Below are 18,760 nucleotides of genomic sequence, written 5' to 3' on the forward strand. Positions count from 1 at the left end.
ACACAAAGCTCAGAATTATTTTTCCATAACGCTTTATTACGAAAATAGGAAATAAGTATAAAAATAGTTTAACATATTTGTCCTTTCTTCTACCAGCAACAGCAAGAGATGGCAAGTGTTCGAAAGTCTCTTCAGTCAATGTTATTCTGATGGATCCCTGACGGAATAACTTGTACCTATGTAACATATAATACAAAATTATCCACCAAATACACAATGTTGCATTGAAAGTTAAGTTTGATTTGTAACTAAATTACAGGGTTTCATATATTTGTTTATTGGCACAATGTTAAAAGTTATGGTGGCCCTTGTTTACCTTATATATATATGTAAAAGTATACGTTTTATAAGACACCAAGTATCATTTTCTCTCACTGCATGTTAATTTAGATTTATAATGTTCTGCTATACTTTCACATGTAACAAAAATGTTGGTCTTTTTACTATTTTGTGCACAATTATAAGCGCAACACAGTAATGCATATTTCATAAAACATTTATTCAACATAAAAAAAACAATTCAGATGAGAAAAAAATATTTTTTAGTTTTTCTAATGAAAATAAATTATTCAGCTTCAGAGCATGGGGTATGAACTGCATAAAGATGTATCATAAAAAGACTGTTTTCCAGTTTATTAATACTGTACATTTTTTAGACAATAAAGTTTTGATAAAAAAAAATGATAAATCTGTTGGTCCAGGAGCATCTGAGGTCACACATGGGTATTCAGAATCTTTGCAAAAAAAATTTCAGACATTTCTGATTTGTTTTTTGTTAAGTCATTTCCTAAATAAATACAAGTATTAAAACAAATTTCCTCTCTAGAAAATTGCTAAATTTAGAACTGCACAAATGGAGGAGAAGAAACTTAATAATTTCACATGACTATCGAAATATTAAAACAATTACGTCAATAAAGTCCATATGTATTCACAGAATACCAGATTGGAAGACAATTTGGAAGTGTTTTAGTACTGGTTTGTTAACTCTTTTACCTCACAAACCAGCAGTTATTTCCAATTCATCCTGTGATTTACAGAGTACCCTCAACATCCAAACCAATGAGAATTCCACCAGAACAACAAAAATATAAAAAGCCACTTCTCTGAATTAGCAAGAACCCACCATCTTAGTAGCAGATATGGTCACTGAAGCTGTAACTGATCTTAGCATTATGAGAGAGGTATTCACTGTTTATATTACAATGTCCCTCTGCTCTATATTGTTTAGGTAGATCTGAGAAAGGCAATTATGCATATCTCCCGAGGATTAATTTCCAATTATACTTTGCTTAATTAAAAAGCACTAATTGTCAGGTTATGAGACAATAATTAAACTGCATCTCATTCATTCCTTATTTTTCTGCCCAGCATGCACAAATTGCTCAACGTTTCTTTTCCTCCACTTATTTTAGCAGTCAGTCATTATGTTTTTGATTTTGGACCTGCTCCGCAGCTGGTATAGGAGGGATTCTGAAGATTGATATTCGCAGATGTGTTGCTATCTGTAGGCAAACACCTATGCAGTATCTCAGCAATTCAAACAAAGAAATGGCCTACAAAATAAAAAAAAGAAAGAACAACAGTGAATTTCACGTATCTAAACCCATTTTGAATTACACGTTTTACAGATGTTATTTTGAATTGTGCTCACACAATTACATTTCAATAGTCAAACATCAAGTATAAATGGTATACTGCATTATTCAGTCACTTTATGTCAGTGATGGCAAACCTTTTAGACACCGAGTGCCCAAACTACAACCAAAACACACAGATTTTTTGCAACGTGCCAATGTAACAATTTAGGCAGTGACTTATTACTCCCTGCTCTGTCACAGGTTTAAATCGTATAGGCACCAGAGGACACCAATAGTAAAAAGGCGTAGTCCGGATTATCATTGAGCTTCCTTCCAGGGTCCTGGGCTGCCTGGGAGTACAAGAGGTCTTGAGTCCTGTTTGGCAAACTCTGTGCTGGAGTGAAGGTGCGGGTGCCCACAGAGAAGGCTCTGAGTGCCAGCTCTGGCAGCCGTGCCATAGGTTCGCCACCACTGCTTTATGTGATACCATAGGCACATACTATACATTCTTTGACAATAATACAATATAAATGATTTTATGGTGGTTTAGCCACTGTTTAGACTGCATTTAAACCTTCCCTCACACGTATACTTCAGGAGGATTTCACAAGTTGTACCTCCGCTAGGCTCAGGTAGATATATAAATTATTAGGTCTAGACACCGAGAGGGAATTGCTTGCAGTGCTCCCCAGTGGCTACCTCTCAGTTTACCTCTAGGGGAGAGATCATTGACTCAGTGACTGAGCAGATGACAAGTTCCATTGAAAGGAAACCTACCATCAGGAATACACGAACTGAGGTATTCCTGATGGTAGATACACTTCAACCTACTAAACCCTAAACTGCCTTTACCTAAACTTTTATATATAACTAATAACTTTATCTATCGTTTATGCTAATTAACTTCAGAGGTTACTGGGGTGTGGAGGGAGAAGCCGTGCTAAGGCTTAGCTATTCAGTCATGCCCATGCATGCACAGTAACAGCTTAACACTTTTTCGGCAGTGAGCAGTGTTATTGCGCATGTGTGGGCATTCGGCCAAGCTACTCCATGCCCTAGGAGCCTTTGAAGTTCATTAACATAAAATGATGAAGTTTTAAGTTACTTATGGTTAAAAGTTTATGTAAAGGCAACTTTATAATCTGTTATTGTGAGCCAAATCAGTTACTGTACTGAACACACAAAACAGCTGCAAATCTTCCAATATACCTTTTCCCTGTCTTCACACCAGGGTTTGGCTAGCAATAATGGATTGAAAATAAATAAAAAACACGCAGTAGACAAAGCAGAAATTAAACTAAATCCTATTGAATCTTTTTACACTAAACTGTATATCGCTCTGCTCAGCTCCTCCAGATCTATAGCATCCCTCCTGAATGGCAAAGTTATCAAATACTAAACTATTCTCATACTTTAAATTATGCAGTTTTACTCCCAAAATATGCAAAAATAGTACAATAAAAATACTTACGAATGCCACCCATAAAACAATGTATTCATCAATGAAACTGTTGAAATATTGATCAAGAAACAGAAGACCTGGTCCGATAAATGCAGAATCTTGGAGATACAGTTCACTTTTGGTCATGTGGGCCAACTGAAAAGAATTATGACTAGTTAAAATGAGATGATATGAAATATTTTACACTCATTTCTACAAGTCTATTTAAAAGGGATTTCTTCCCTTATCGCAAAGTTTGAGACAAGACTTTCATGGCTGTGAAAACAATATTTCCATCTGTGTTGCCAGTAGACTGTGGCATATAAATTACTTATGCATGATGTATGCTGACAATTTTTTTTATTATTTCTTTTTAAAACAAGAGTAAGGCGAGCAAAGTGATCCTTCAGCCTGTCCGTGATCCAATGACCACTTTCAGTAATCACAGCGAGTCCATTACAAAAGTTTAAAGCAGGGTATATTGACAGCTAAAAGTGACATGCTGCAGGTTAAAAATCCAAATCACAAATATAAGAACAAAAAGTACAAGCACTTACCACAAGTTTAATAGTGATTTTAGCACTCACAAACCCAAAGGTTAGTGTATAAAGACATGGATGTTGGTAGAATAAGTTTGTTGTTGACTTTTTGTAAATCATTAGTCCCAATATGAGAATTAGTCCAATATGAAGACCAGGGGATAATACACTTGTTCCCTGTCAGAAGGGGAGGGAAAAAAAAAGGGGAAATTATTTGTTATCTCCCATTTATTTCCTTGTCCTACTGAAATCATTACTCCAGGAGGGATATCCACTAGTATACATCCTGCAGCAATTCCACTCCATGTACAGATAACTTTAGGGCTGGTTCACATAGAGAATTTTTCCTCCCATTGATTTACTTTCCCTGCTGAGATCATTGGGAGCCAATAAATTTTTATTGGCTCCCAATGCTGGCTGCATTGTCCACTCATGGATTACAACATACCGTATATACTCTAGTTTTGTGCTGAAAATTCACTACTGGGCTCATGCTTTGGTATACAAAAATCATAAATAAACTCACCTTTCAGACATCCGACGTACTCACCTTTCCGACATCCTAGCAGGTACTCTTCTTACTTCATGTGCACCGGCGCCAGTGCTAGTTCCATGTCAACGACCGGCAACAAACTATGATGTCCGTCGCAGCTGCTGACATCATGGTTTGTGCGCCAGAGAGGCTGTGCACACAGACCTGTTGCTGACATGGAGCTGGTGCACATGAAGTATGAAGAGGACCTGCACGGGGCGTCGGAGTACTCAGCTTATTTTTTATTCCCTGGGCATACTGGGGGCTGGCTGGCTATATACTAAATGGTGCTGGCCGCCTGGCTGGCTAGCTACATACTACAGGGGCTGGCTGGCCAGCTACCTAGCTACATACTGCAGGGACTGGCCGGCCAGATAGCTAGCTACATACTGCAGGGACTGGACGGCCAGCTAGCTATATACTGGGAGGGCTGTGTTTTCCCACCTCGGCTTATACTCAAGTCGATAGGTTTTCCTAGTTTTTGGTAGTAAAATTAGGGATCTCGGCTTATACTTGAGTCGGCTTATACTTGAGTCGGCTTATACTTGAGTATATATTGTAATTGTTTGTACAGATGAACGGGGAAGCTTTAGGTTTTTGGAGATCCACAATTCTCTTCCTGATATTTGGGCTGATTTTTTTGAGATTTTCCCATTTTGTTACACCAAGAAGTACACTCACCGGCCACTTTATTAGGTACACCTGTCCAACTGCTCGTTAACACTTAATTTCTAATCAGCCAATCACATGGCGGCAACTCACTGCATTTAGGCATGTAGACAATTTAGGTCAAGACAATCTCCTGCAGTTCAAACCGAGCATCAGTATGGGGAAGAAAGATGATTTGAGTGCCTTTGAACGTGGCATGGTTGTTGGTGCCAGAAGGGCTGGTCTGAGTATTTCAGAAACTGCTGATCTACTGGGATTTTCACACACAACCATCTCTAGGGTTTACAGAGAATGGTCCGAAAAAGAAAAAACATTGAGCGGCAGTTCTGTGGGCGGAAATGCCTTGTTGATGCCAGAGGTCAGAGGAGAATGGGCAGACTGGTTCGAGCTGATAGAAAGGCAACAGTGACTCAAATCGCCACCCGTTACAACCAAGGTAGGCAGAAGAGCATCTCTGAATGCACAGTACGTCGAACTTTGAGGCATATGGGCTACAGCAGCAGAAGACCACACCGGGTGCCACTCCTTTCAGCTAAGAACAGAAAACTGAGGCTACAATTTGCACAAGCTCATCAAAATTGGACAGTAGAAGATTGGAAAAAACGTTGCCTGGTCTGATGAGTCTCGATTTCTGCTGCGACATTCAGATGGTAGGGTCAGAATTTGGCATCAACAACATGAAAGCATGGATCCATCCTGCCTTGTATCAACGGTTCAGGCTGGTGGTGGTGGTGTCATGGTGTGGGGAATATTTTCTTGGCACTCTTTGGGCCCCTTGGTACCAATTGAGCATCGTTGCAATGCCACAGCCTACCTGAGTATTGTTGCTGACCATGTCCATCCCTTTATGACCACAATGTACCCAACATCTGATGGCTACTTTCAGCAGGATAATGCGCCATGTCATAAAGCTGGAATCTTCTCAGACTGGTTCCTTGAACATGACAATGAGTTCACTGTACACAAATGACCTCCACAGTCACCAGATCTCAATCCAATAGAGCATCTTTGGGATGTGGTGGAACAGGAGATTCGCATCATGGATGTGCAGCCGACAAATCTGCGGCAACTGTGTGATGCCATCATGTCAATATGGACCAAAATCTCCGGTTCGATACGGCCCCCGATGCTTGGCACACCAACGCCGTCATCACGTCATCATGCGGCAGGAGACTTAGACGAGTACAGAGATTTTATTTTTTATTAAAAAGGGCGGTAATAAGGGCAGCATAGCAAATAATTAATTATGAGGGGCAACATAGGAAATAATTAATTATGAGGGGCAGCATAGGAAATAATTAATTATGAGGGGCAGCATAGGAAATAATTAATTATGAGGGGCAGCATAGGAAATAATGGTGGGGGGCAGCATAGGAAATAATTATGGGGGGCATAATTTATTTTTAAACTTTAGTCCGCCCCTCCAACGGTCTGAGGGGGACAGTGAACGGCCCCCTATGTAAAAAGTTTGGGGGCCCCTGGTCTAAATCTTTATCTATACTGACCTAAACTAAATCGATGCACAAAATTGTTTACATTACATATAATAATTATATATACACGCACTTACTGCTACAGTAGATCCATTTTTCCCAACTCCACCACTGAAAATTACTCTAAAATAGTTGCTGCAGGAGTAAAATGTTCCTGCCACAATCCCTAGAAGCGGAAGAGCTTTCAGAGGCAATCCAGTCATAGGAATCTATAAAGAAAACATACAAATGGGTAAAGTTAGTTCAGAAAACAGTATTCAGTAGTGTTTTCTGACACATTTTGCAGTGTTGTTTGCTATATGTTCCAGATGTCAAGTTAAGAATGTTCAATAGCATTATCTTTTATTCTTTTGTATATTTCTCTTTAAGTATCTAAATACAACTTCATAAATTCATAAAAATCTTCCCTCAGGTGGGGACATTTCAAAACAATGCCACTAAAAATGGTTTGCATTACTTTTTTTTACTTACATTATATTGACATAGTGTCTGCTGGTTAGAATGCAGCATATGACTGTACATAAGACACGTGCATTGCTCATCAACGGTTCATTTGAAATAACAAAGGTGATCAGAGTAATTACCTGGGATTCTGTTGATCTTTATACATCCTCTATTCGCAGCAGAAAGTGAAAAGAAAATAATTAAGTGCCTCGAGTGAGGTTTGTCCCAAATAAACCTTAGAGGTCTCTGAACTACAATATGGCAGAAACCAATTAAAAGGTAATGCTTAGAAGATGGATTCTGGTATTATCATCACAGGAAACAATATAGAGGTGTACTAAGCAGCTGTAATGTCATAATGTAATGTAATGACACACCATGTCACATATTGTGATGAAAATATGCTCACAAAAATTACTCATAATGTCAATGCATTCCTATGTCTATTACATATCCCAACCTTATGTGCATGATCACACTAATGTGTTATGATGAGGCAGAGAAATATACACAGCTTTCTATTATTACAGGTATTGACGCTAAAATAAAGCTAGACTACATTTTACAATTTTATAAAAAAAAAAACAATCCATCTATTACATCTGCCTCACTGGCATTCCAAAGTATTACCTATAAGGGTGGGTATCTGCCGGTTATGTTCTGATAGGTTCCCTTTAGGAAAGTTGGATATATACTACGGTAGTAAAGCTAAATTCACATCACCATTATACCATTCCTTTATTTATAAGTAAAATAGCACAAGGGAACATTATTCCCTTTCATAGATATAACCCTATGGATAACAGACCTCCCATTCTTCTTCAGCAATTACCTTCCATTATGTATAAAAAGGGACCTACAACACTGATGTGGCCATAGCATGTCTGACAGATCTATCGCATGGAGCAGTGGATGGATAAATCATGGCAGAGTGTAAGATTTACTGACAATTTTTCCCTAGAAAATAGCATACAAAATAAAATTAAGTTTCCATATATTACCTCATAGTCCCAAAGTGCAGTTCCAAAAATTGCTGTCAGCAAGAACACTGTTATGACAGAAAGCTGCAGCTCTGTTACATCAATTCTGGAAATAGAATGAGAACAAATCAGATGATATTCATAATATATATAACCTATATTATATAGTGAGCGCACTAACCATTTCCTCTTTCATTAGATCACTGCTAATGGAGGACACAGGAGCGATTATACTGCATTTCCATTTTTATTTTATTGACACATTTATGCAGTAAATAGAAGAATCAAAAACCATATTTTTTACTCTATTTAAATAACCATTTAACAGCCATTCTCTACCTTTGTTATTTTATGCCATTGACCCTTTTTTTTTCTGGCCGCAAACAAACCCTTTAACCTATATACCCGTGTATACTCGAGTATAAGCCGACCCGAGTATAAACCGAGGCCCCTAATTTTACCACAAAATACTGGGAAAACCTATTGACTCGAGTATAAGCCGAGGGTGGGAAATGCATTGGTCACAGCCTCCCCAGTATATAGCCAGCTAGCCCCTGCCCCAGTGTATATAGCCAGCCAGCCCCTGCCCCAGTGTATATAGCCAGCCAGCCCCTGTGTATATAGCCTGCCAGCCCCTGCCCGAGGGGGACCTGCTGCTGTACATTTTATTAATGAGTAGTTGTTGCATTTCCCAGCCTAGTAAATTCTCTAGACAATACCTGTCACCCCTAAAAAATACCCCCACCAAATATGTTCCCCCTAATACTGTCCCCAGCCCCTTTATTCTTATTACATTTTTATTAAAATGTGTGCAAACCTAGTTTTAATCGATCTGGCCTCTTACCATATAAGAGGTCGGATCGTCGTACAGGTCCCCTAGCAGTCAGCAGTATTCATAAGGGGGCCGGCTGACCCCCCCCCCCCCCCAACCCTCCTGTCAGTCAGGGACCTGTAAGAAATCGCCGGCAGCAGCGCATGTATTGTGCAATCGCTGCTGGCTCTATACAATGCTGCGCGCTGACAGTGGTCGCAGAGGGGCTTATTTACAGCACCGGCCGAACATTCAACCGGCCCTGTGAATAAGCGCGGCGCAGCCGCTGTCAACTCGCCGCATCGCATAGAGCCAGCAGCGATTGCGCAATACATGCGCTGCTGCCGGCGATTCTTACATGTCCCTGACTGACAGGGGGTGGAGGGGGGTTTAGGCCGTCCCTCTCATGAAAACAGCCGACTGCTAGGGGACCTGTACGAACCAAATAAGAGGTCAGATCGATTAAAACTAAGTTTGCACACACACATTTTAATAAAAATTGAATAAATATAAAGGGGCTGGGGACAGGATTAGGGGGAACATATTTGGTGGGGGTATTTTTCGGGGGTGACAGGTCCTCTTTAAACACCGAGTATATACGGTATGTGATATTTAATTTCTTCCTTTTCCACAGTTCACACCAGAATGTGACCAATCTTCTTATTATCCCTCGTCTTGTGGATAGAGAATTACTTTAAATAACCTGAATACAGCAATATTTTAGAACTATAGATTATACATACACTTCTCTAATCCTTACTGATCGTTTTTTCTCTTGCCTGTACACGCTTCCTCAGATATCTAGTTGTACTTTTCACCTGTGCCATTATAAGAATGCAACAGGATATGATCTAACTGGTTCATAGCTGTTATTTTGTGCGACTTATTTAGTGAATTAGCTTCCAAGCTAATTTGATAAAGCATTAATATTTAAAATATATCACAAAAACAACTTACATCCCAAACTTGAGGGTGCCACATACGTAGGTCTGCCATTGGGCACAAAAAAACATGAACATGCTGACAAAGCAACTGAAAAACATCCAGCCGGGCAGCGTTCCAAGACCTGTTGCAGCTATCGTCCCCACTGCTACAAATACTGTGCGGGAAGAGAACAATCATTACAACAAGGTACTGCACTTATATGTAGCATCTCAGCAATACAAAGGAGAATGAAAAGAGATGGTCAAATTCAAAGGAACAAAGTTTTACCTATGGATATAGAGTCACATCCGTGGTCAAACAACTCCCCCAGCGGGGAGCTACTGTTGGTTCTTCGAGCTTGTTTCCCATCAATAGCATCCAATGACTGATATACAAACAAACCTATAGCACAAAGCAGAAGTGCCCAAGATGGCGCCTGTAGCAAAAGAAAAACTAGTTGACACAAGGAAGAAGATTATATGAATATAGTGCAAATATTAGCACATTAGTTCTTAGATATGACTGACTTGGCCACACAGAGTCCATCCCACACTGTTAAAAAAAAAAATATTGGTAATTATCTGAGCTTGGTAATGTCATGGTAGGAATTGGGGCCAACAAGCGTCAGAAGAACCATCATTCAGCCTTCCAGTGTCGAATGTCATTGGCCAGGTTAAATCAGCTTCTAGTCTTACACCAGTGACATTGCTCAGTCAAACTTGCAGCTTGTGTCTGACACGATGACCGGCCCAAATGCTGAGCAATGGAACTGAACTCAGCAGGTCAGCTTTGTTATGTCGCTTACTGTTTGGGCCAGTCTTTTGGGAGAGATCTAGAGAGAGTTAAAGTCAATGACCCCTCTTATGTAAAATCCAGCCTTATTTCTAGGAGGAAATATAAAAATTGTGTAGAGACTTTGTAGAAGATTTTCTGACATCTTAGACTATTAACCTTGGAGTGCTCAGCAGCTCTGCCTTATGGTAGGTGCCAGTGAAGTAATCCCCACATTGATGTCCTGAAGTAATCCGTGATTCAGTGACTATGATTAATCTGGCTAATATTTAGGACAGATAAGTGCTGAGTACAATGTGTCCACACCTTACAAGGGCACCAATAGCTGTGCAAATAGACAATTGTGTAAGATCTGTTAACAAGTCAGCAGCTTCTAGAGCCTCATAACAAAGAAGATGGGATCTAATTGTGAACTCTGAACTCCTAACCTACGGCTTCTACAGCTGCATAATAGTGAACCCCACCGATGTGTGTCCACAGTCACACACCCGGCAGCAACCTTTGGAACCTGGATTCCAAGAAGTATTGACAAGAGATGTCCTGAACTCAACTTCAGCAATCAATATAAAGAAGCGTTAGCACAGCTAATACTACAATACAAGCCGCTTTCTTTACTTGTAAAGAGAGGCTACAGATTTTTTTTAAAAGCAACGAAAAGCACCAACTTGCTGGAACCTGATATGTAAAATCTGGACTGACGTCTGTGGCAAATCCACATGCAAAGGCCATGATTTATCAATATTGAGGCAAGCTGCATTAATCGTAGTCTGCCTCATGAATGTGCACAATACGGCAGATCATGGTGCACAGTCTTCAGTTATCTGGCGCACCCTGCACTGCTCAGGAAGTGAGCACCATCTTTTTTTAGGTGCTCCTTCAATATAGAGCATGCAAGTTGCAGTATCAAATGTGTTACAAGCTCCAACTAAGCACTAATATGCCCCATTTTTCCTGTCTTATCGGACACAATACTCGCACAGACACTTTATAAATACATATGCAAGTAGATTGCACGTAAACTCTATTAAACTGGCACAGCCACTCTATTAGATCTGGCCCAATACATGCAAATTCAGTTGAGATTTTTGGACAGATTTCAACTTGGATTGTGAGGGTAAAGGGGAAAATAGATAAAATAGGAATGTGAAGGTAAAGGGGGATTAGACCACCTTTTGCAGCAAAGTAAAACATTCTACAAAGCCATAGAAAGTACACCAGCAGGAGAGACCCTGTCCCAAATATTCAAAAATTTGACACTAATGTAGTCCATAAAATACATAGGTGTTATGGCCATGGGTCTTAGGGTGATGCCACACGTGGCGTTTTTAGGCCGTTTTTGGGCCGTTTTTAGTTAAAAAACGCATGCGTTTTTTTAAAAACACATGCGTTTTTTGAAATGCATGCGGTTTTTGACCAGTTTGGATTAAGATAATTGGTCAAACCTGTCAAAAACGCATGCGTTTTTAACTATCTGAAAACGCACTAACTAAAAACGGCCCAAAAACGCCAAGTGTAACTTCACCCTTAGAGTAAGCTAATGAATAGTGCAAGGTGAATCTCAGCAGACACAGCTGTGCAGTGTACAGGCCTCCCAATCTGACACTAGTGATAGATCAAGCTTGTGGCGATAGTGAACTGCTGAGACTTGTCCGCCTACAACTGCTGAGGTGGCAGTGACACACGATCAGGTGACAAGAGTGAAGACAAACACTGGATACACTGCATTCATGTAGAGAAATACAAATGTGTAACATCTTATCTGCTATGGTAGAATAAGCAAGGCTAAATCTATTCCATCGTCTTAAGGGGGTTTTCCTTGATAGTGACTGTCAGTAGAGCCCTTTCTCTTCTATTAAATGATTAAAGACTTTGTTCCACCCATTACTGGTAAGATGCCAGTGTAAACCCATTACACAGTAGATAAACAAGGTCAGCACTGCTACAAATAGATACAAGATGTACTAGGACATTACAGAGCAGGGAATACAATACACTGGCACTGCAGTATGGGCACATATACAATCTCATTGGTGTACACTGCCTCATGCACACAGCATAGGACGCTGTCATACCTGGCACTTCTACTATCTTGTACAATGTCACCGTGAGATTTACTAGTGTAAGCCTGGCACTGCCATAGGTGGTACAGCACTCCTACCCCCGCCTCCTCACCTCCTCGGTGGCCGTGGGGCAATAGTAGACCACAATAAGCGTAGTGACAACATTCATGACCAGCCCGACCAGGGTGATCGTGTTGGGTGCCAGCCAGAGGGGCACCTTCTCCACCAGCCAGTTCCAGTAGAGCTGCATGAGGGGCTCCAGCAGGGAGCGCCCGGCGGCGCTGTACTTGTGCTCCTCCAGCCGCTTGAGCTGCAGGGCCGTGAGGGGCTCCGGCAGACACAGGAGCCCGGCCATCCTCTCCAGCCTGCCCGCCGCTGCCTCTTCCTGCTACGGAGCGTACGCCTTCCGTCCCGCAGCCTCAGGGGGCCGGACCAGAGCGCTTCACCCCGGAAGAACAGGACGGCAAGATGTGTGTCAGCAGCTGTGTGTTTACATGTGTCAGCCACAACTAACGCAGCAGAGGACTCTCAGTGTGTACAGTCACCAGACCGGAGCCATATTCTCTTATCTGGTGGTGCGAGGCTCCTTGCTACATTGTTTCATCTCTATCTGTAATTACTAGTCACCTCTCTAGACAGTGAGGTTGTACTGACTGATCCATGTCTGTAGTAGGTAGACTGTGTCCTGCTGTGCACCTCTAATCACCTCCGTGATCCATAAATACCATGAAAAAATGTGCCATCCACGCTGTAACTGTAGTCGTGGTCGGACTGACCCAACAGTGAAATTGCAATTACTACTTATGGGTACAGTATGGAGGGCACATTTTTGTAGGTATTTATGAATCACAGTGGTGATTAGAGATGCACGTACCACGATAAAACGAACATTTGCATTGCATTATTATAGGCATTATCATAATACTAATAATCTTTGGTTACATAGCACCATCAAATTCCGCAGAGCTTTACAAATCAATATTATTATTATTAATAATGCTAAAAAAAATGCAGATCTGTTTAGAGTTATGTTTTTCTAGTTGTGTTTGCAATGCGTTTTAAAACTCAATGCAAACACATAGGGAGAGATTTATCAGTTTTCTGGTGTAGAAGCACTGAAATAATCTCATTTTCTTGCACACTACAATGAATTGTAATTATTCTGGTGACTATGCCTTCTTCACAACTTTTTGTCGTGAAGAGTGCAGCCATCATTGCTGAATGTTTGCAGAATTTTGCTCAAAACAACACCAGGTTTTACATGATACATCATGAGGTCTAAGCCTTATGATGTATCCGGTGGGCGGTTTTATTATACACTGGAGCATGGAGTGCCGGCTTATGATAAGTCTCCCCTTTTATGTGAATGCTACCTAAAGCCATGTTCTCAATACACACGGAAGCAAGGGAATCGGGAGCTCCGGTCAGAACTCATTTTCTATGTTCTCAATACCAGATTGAATTGTATTTTGGAGCACACATCAAGCCCATCTCCTCCCTGACTACAGATGTGTCTAGACCTAAACGCTTGTGTTTGGCTAGGAGCAACAAGTGTTTTCTTAACATGGCAAAACACATGTCACTACTTACCAAACACAGACATTAAGGTTTAAACACATCTACATTTGTGGAGGAGATGTTTGGGATGCGCTTGATTTGTTTTTCCAAACGCAATACAATTACTTCTTGTGAACATGGCCTTAAGTTCCCACATAAAGTCCTTTTACTATTTTCACTGATATTGTGGCCATCCTAATCTCCCCCTCATATTGTGGCACTCCTCATCTCCCCTCTTATTGTGTCCCTCCTCAGCTCCCCCTCAAATTGTGGCCCCTCATCTCCTCATTGTGGCCCCCTCTTTCCCCCTCATATTGTGGCCTGTTATGTTGTTTACCTCTCATATTGCGGCCTCTTTATCTCTCCCTTATTTGTGACCCCCTCATATTGTGGCTTTGAATCTCCCACTCATATTGTATCCCCTCACCTCATCTTCATGTTGTGGCCTCTTCACTCCCACTCATATTGTGGCCCTTTCATATCTCCCCCTATAATTATTGCCTACTCATATCTCCACCTCTTATTGTGGCCCCCTCATCTCCCCCACTCATATTGTGACCCTTTGGTATCTGCCCTCTTATTGTAACTCCCTCTCAGTTCCCCCCTCTTATTGTGGTCTCCCTAGTATATCCTCCTCTTATTGTGACACCCCTCTCATCTCCCACATTTTATTGTGGCTCTCCACATCTTGTGTATCCCTCTTGTGCCCCCCCCCTCTGCCCCTCTCATTGTGGACCCTCTATATCAGTGGTGGCGAACCTATGGCACGGGTGCCAGAGGTGGCACTCCGAGCTCTTTCTATGGGCACTCAGGCCTTCACCCCAGGACAGAGTTCACCAAACACTGAATCTTCCTGCAGTCCCAGGCAAATTAAGAGATGCTGCTCTCAGTGCTATTCGACACTTTGTTGGCTGTTTGGAACTGCAGGAAAAGTGAGAAGGTTTTGACAGAACTGCATTAAATTTGGAGGTCATCCTGCTGGACCCGACCATTGTTCATTTACAGACAGACCCTGGAGAGAAGCTACAATGATAATCTGAATTTTCCCTCCTTCTTTGAACCGGTAGCCTCAGACTGCCAATACAATTGAAAGATGTGAAAGAACAGGTAGCAATAAGTTACTGTTTAAAATTTCATGCTGGCACTGGTAAATGAGTGGATTTCGGTTGTAGTTTGGGCACTCGGTCTCTAAAAGGTTCGCCATCACTGCTCTATATTGTTTGCCCTTCCCATCTCCCCCTCTTATTTTGGTCCATCCTTTGTTGTGGGATCCTCTCATCTCTCCCCTTTCAGTGTGGCCCCTCTCATCTCCACCCTCTTACAGTGGTCCCCTCCTCTTTTGCAGGATAGGCAAAAAATAAACAACACCTACTCACCTTTCTACATTCCTTGCAGCTCCTCTCCCCTTCTTTCTCTGCTGCTGTATACAACAGGCTGACAGGCATGTCCTTGGAGTAATGACTTCTTCCTGGCAGAGAGGCCTTTCTGCCCATGCGGATACAGCACTCATTTCACTGTGGATAATGACACACTCTTACCAGCTTCAGCCAGCATCTTCACAAGCTCTTTTGCTTTTGTTTTTGGGTTGATATGCACATTTGGTCCAAAATACAAAGTTCAGCTCTGGGACACAGAACTTATGTATATCCTGAGCGGTATGATGGCTGGATGTAACCATCTTTCTTGTACCTGTGTATAATTGTTTGTACAGATAAACAAGGAAGCTTTAGGTTTATGAAGATTTCACCCATTGTGCAATTCCACAATTCTCTTCCTGATATCTGATTTTTTTAATTTTTTTCCATTTTTTTACACAAAGAAGTATATTTTCGGTGCACCTTTGAATACATTCACAGATGTGTACCACAAGAAATTTTAAAATCAGGGTTTTGAAACATCTGAAGGATATGGAGAATAATAAAAACTAAAGGTCCCAAAAAAGTTATGTCCAATGCAGCAAGACACTTTGTCACTTCACAATGGGAATGTATGTAGTTTGGAGGCTTTTGCAGTGGAAAAGGTACATACTCCCCCTAGAGGAGGACATGGGTTCACACTCCTCTGGCATCACAAGGCCTTTATGGATCTTCAATTGTGGGGAGCAGAGAGCCTTTCAATCGGAGACAAGAATAAATGTTTCATTAGATGTAACTCCAACATATTCTGGTTGTTTCTTATAATTATATTTACATTTATTGTGGATTTCTGTTTATTCAATTCAGGAATAAAGTTACTATTCTTATGACTGGCTGATGACACTTAGCTTCTCGTATACTAATTTATGTATGCTTGGATTGCACATAAATATTACGCTGACATATACTTATGATGGAGTTATCCTTTGCATGTCTATGACACAAGTTATAGTGTGTTCATCCCGCCATAAATACTTACCTTAGATGTGATGGAATGATTTTGTTCAGGGGGGCGTTTGCTTTTGTTTGTGGTGTGCATGCGCTTGTATTCGAATTAGACAGTCTCTATTTTGTGGTTTCGACACTGTATTATTGGTCATGATGTGAAGAGCTCCTTCACTCCTTTTCAAGGACTGATGCAAAGGAGATGATCAAAGAATAACTTTCTACAAAGTTTTGCTTAGTATTGAACAAAGGAAGGTTATTTTGCATTATGGTGTTTTGGTATAACACTTTGTTTTTTTTTTAACAAAGTTTTATTGAATACCTACTTCTTTATTTGTTGGCCGAAATACATGATTAAGAATGCTGTTTAAGCGTTCGAATTGCATAGGTTTTACTATTGATATGTTTTTGTCCTATGAATTGGATGTTACTAAAGAATCAATAAAGTTGGACACAAGATTTTAAACCACAAACCTGGTGAACGCTGGGTTATTCGTCTTTTTGACAATAAACCAGAAGCTTCCAAAGACATGACATTATCATATGGGCTGCCCAAAATCTTACTGTATGTAACTCTTTGACTTATCAGAAAGTCATACAAATTTTAAAAAAACTCTCTCTCATTATTACTTTATCTAATGCATCCTATGTCCTCCTCCCATCAGTTATCCGGCAAACACCAAAAATATACCAAGCTCCAGGCTTCTCTGCAGTAACGTTCACCTTTGTATATAAGATGGCGGCTGATGGCTGGTTCAAGCAGCAGAATTTTTATTTATTAAATTATTTTATACTGTTTCCTTATAAAGAATGGCTGGACCATTATACAAGCTCTTATACCTCTTGTGTCACCCCCTTCATCCTCGTAGAATGTAAGCTCTTGTGAGCAGGGCCCTCACTCCTGTTGTTCCATTTGAATGTTTGTACTCAGTAATGTAATATTATGCAAACGGTCATCCAGCAGCCAGGCAGGTATAAAGACAAATGGTTGAATAAAAAGTGGAAGTTTATTTCATCCTTTAAAAATAGTTATTAAAACGGTGAAAAACTGACGCCTTTCGAACAAAATATCGTTCTTAATCATAGTCTGACCCTCACCATGCGAGTCTAAGCTTTATGTGGATACAAACGGAAGTGGACGGCAGGTGAGTTCCTAATTACCTCACAGGTGTGAAATCAAAACATGGAAAATTCATAATATAGATCAACACAGAAAAAGTTGGCATATAATTCACTTAATATATATACATTAGATTGTATCTTGAATTTAAGCCGTGGGGGGCTCTGGTATTCATCGTCATGATCCAGAATGCCTCTCTATTGCGAAGGGCTTTGACCGCCTCTTTTGGGACGTGTGACTCGTTCAATAGGTGTGACTAGAGCTCGTACACAATTTCTCTGCACACATATATACACCCGCAATATATCTTCAATATCTAAACATTGTAGGGATTTGCATGATCCATTATGACTAAGGACGACTAATGCATCCGAAAAGTGTCAATTTGCTACTTTTTGTATTTGGTCTTAATATGTCTTATTAAAGTATTTTTGATTTTATCTCACTGGAGACTTTTGTTTTCAATGTCTCTTCCTACTGCTTGAAATTGTTTCCATTTGCTTTAAACAATGACACATAAATCAATCATGGAAAAATGTTCTTATTTATTGTACATTGATTGAATTACACAATACATTTTCCAGCCTTTTACCAGAAGTATCACTTAAATAAGCAGTCATCGGTGAGCCCAATATTAAACGAAATATAGTAGTATTTTTATTTTTTTTCAAAAAGAAAACAGCGATCTAACCATCTGTTATGTAAGCAGTTCATTTTCAACAGGTCAAGTGGTGTGCTGCCCCCAGTAAGGATAGCAATGATCCCTACTTTGTCTTGAAGTAAAAAAGACCCAAACCAAACGTCAAGCTCATCTACCCCATACATGCAATAACCATATTTGTATCTAACACAGAAAGGCAGCAGACAGAAATTGACTATAATTCTAGAGATGCGGCTTCAGGGTCAAACACATTCACACTGATGTCCTTTAGATGCAGTAGAAAAGCAGCAGAATGTCTGGGCTGCTCATGCTCTCTCCTTCTTACTTGCATCAAGTTCTCGCATATAAGAGGCGATGACAGACAGAGGCACACCTTGCGTTAGAAGACGGAAAAATGTCACGCCACCTGCAAAGCAGAGAGGATAAAAGGTTGATCCACCAGGTGATCTCAGTATATTCTCATGCTGACGCTGTCCTGCCCACGTTTATGACATCAAATATTGTAATCTTTATTTCCTAACTATAAAATGTATATTAAAGTGTAACTGTATACTCCAAAATACTGTTATCACTCTTTTAGGCTGCATTCACACTAACGTATGGGGGACGTAGAATATATATGGCCGCAGATTTTCGGCCGTATATGCGTCCTCCATAGTCGTCTATGGCTCAGTACAGTGAGAACAACATGTGCTCACCATACCATACTGTGGCCGGAAAAAAGATAGAACATGCTCTATCTTTGGCCGTAAGAACAGCCGTGCAGCTCTATTTCCTATGGAGAGTGAAGAGGTGAG

The 18,760-nt window shown here is 40.6% G+C and overlaps 3 protein-coding genes across 23 annotated transcripts in view; 1 reads left to right on the forward strand and 2 right to left on the reverse strand.

The window, feature by feature from the left end:
- Nucleotides 1-1,288, forward strand: part of SYCP3 (synaptonemal complex protein 3) — a 26,854-nt gene extending 25,566 nt beyond the window's left edge. For both annotated transcript variants that reach the window (XM_072146421.1, XM_072146420.1), the window contains exon 9: nucleotides 97-1,288. In XM_072146421.1, the coding sequence (XP_072002522.1) occupies nucleotides 97-150 (54 nt within the window). In that variant the 3' untranslated portion in view covers nucleotides 151-1,288. The remainder of the gene's footprint in view (nucleotides 1-96) is intronic.
- On the reverse strand, nucleotides 16-12,620 carry CHPT1 (choline phosphotransferase 1). The gene is made up of 9 exons (XM_072146419.1): nucleotides 12,378-12,620; nucleotides 9,702-9,849; nucleotides 9,447-9,588; nucleotides 7,700-7,784; nucleotides 6,332-6,463; nucleotides 3,579-3,737; nucleotides 3,052-3,177; nucleotides 1,446-1,556; nucleotides 16-176 (listed from the first exon to the last, which is right to left on the reverse strand). The coding sequence occupies exons 1-9, from the start codon at nucleotides 12,618-12,620 to the stop codon at nucleotides 132-134; spliced, it is 1,191 nt and encodes a 396-aa protein (XP_072002520.1). The 3' UTR covers nucleotides 16-131.
- A 5,207-nt stretch (nucleotides 12,621-17,827) lies between these two features.
- The window catches only part of MYBPC1 (myosin binding protein C1), an 81,487-nt gene continuing 80,554 nt past the window's right edge, over nucleotides 17,828-18,760 (reverse strand). For 19 of the 20 annotated variants that reach the window (XM_072146415.1, XM_072146413.1, XM_072146408.1 and 16 more), the window contains one exon: nucleotides 17,828-18,369. In XM_072146415.1, coding sequence (XP_072002516.1) covers nucleotides 18,269-18,369 — 101 coding nt within the window. In that variant the 3' untranslated portion in view covers nucleotides 17,828-18,268. The remainder of the gene's footprint in view (nucleotides 18,370-18,760) is intronic. The other variant, XM_072146409.1, reaches the window with a different exon arrangement.

Source organism: Engystomops pustulosus, chromosome 4 (genome assembly GCF_040894005.1).
Source record: "Engystomops pustulosus chromosome 4, aEngPut4.maternal, whole genome shotgun sequence".
Taxonomy (NCBI): domain Eukaryota; kingdom Metazoa; phylum Chordata; class Amphibia; order Anura; family Leptodactylidae; genus Engystomops; species Engystomops pustulosus.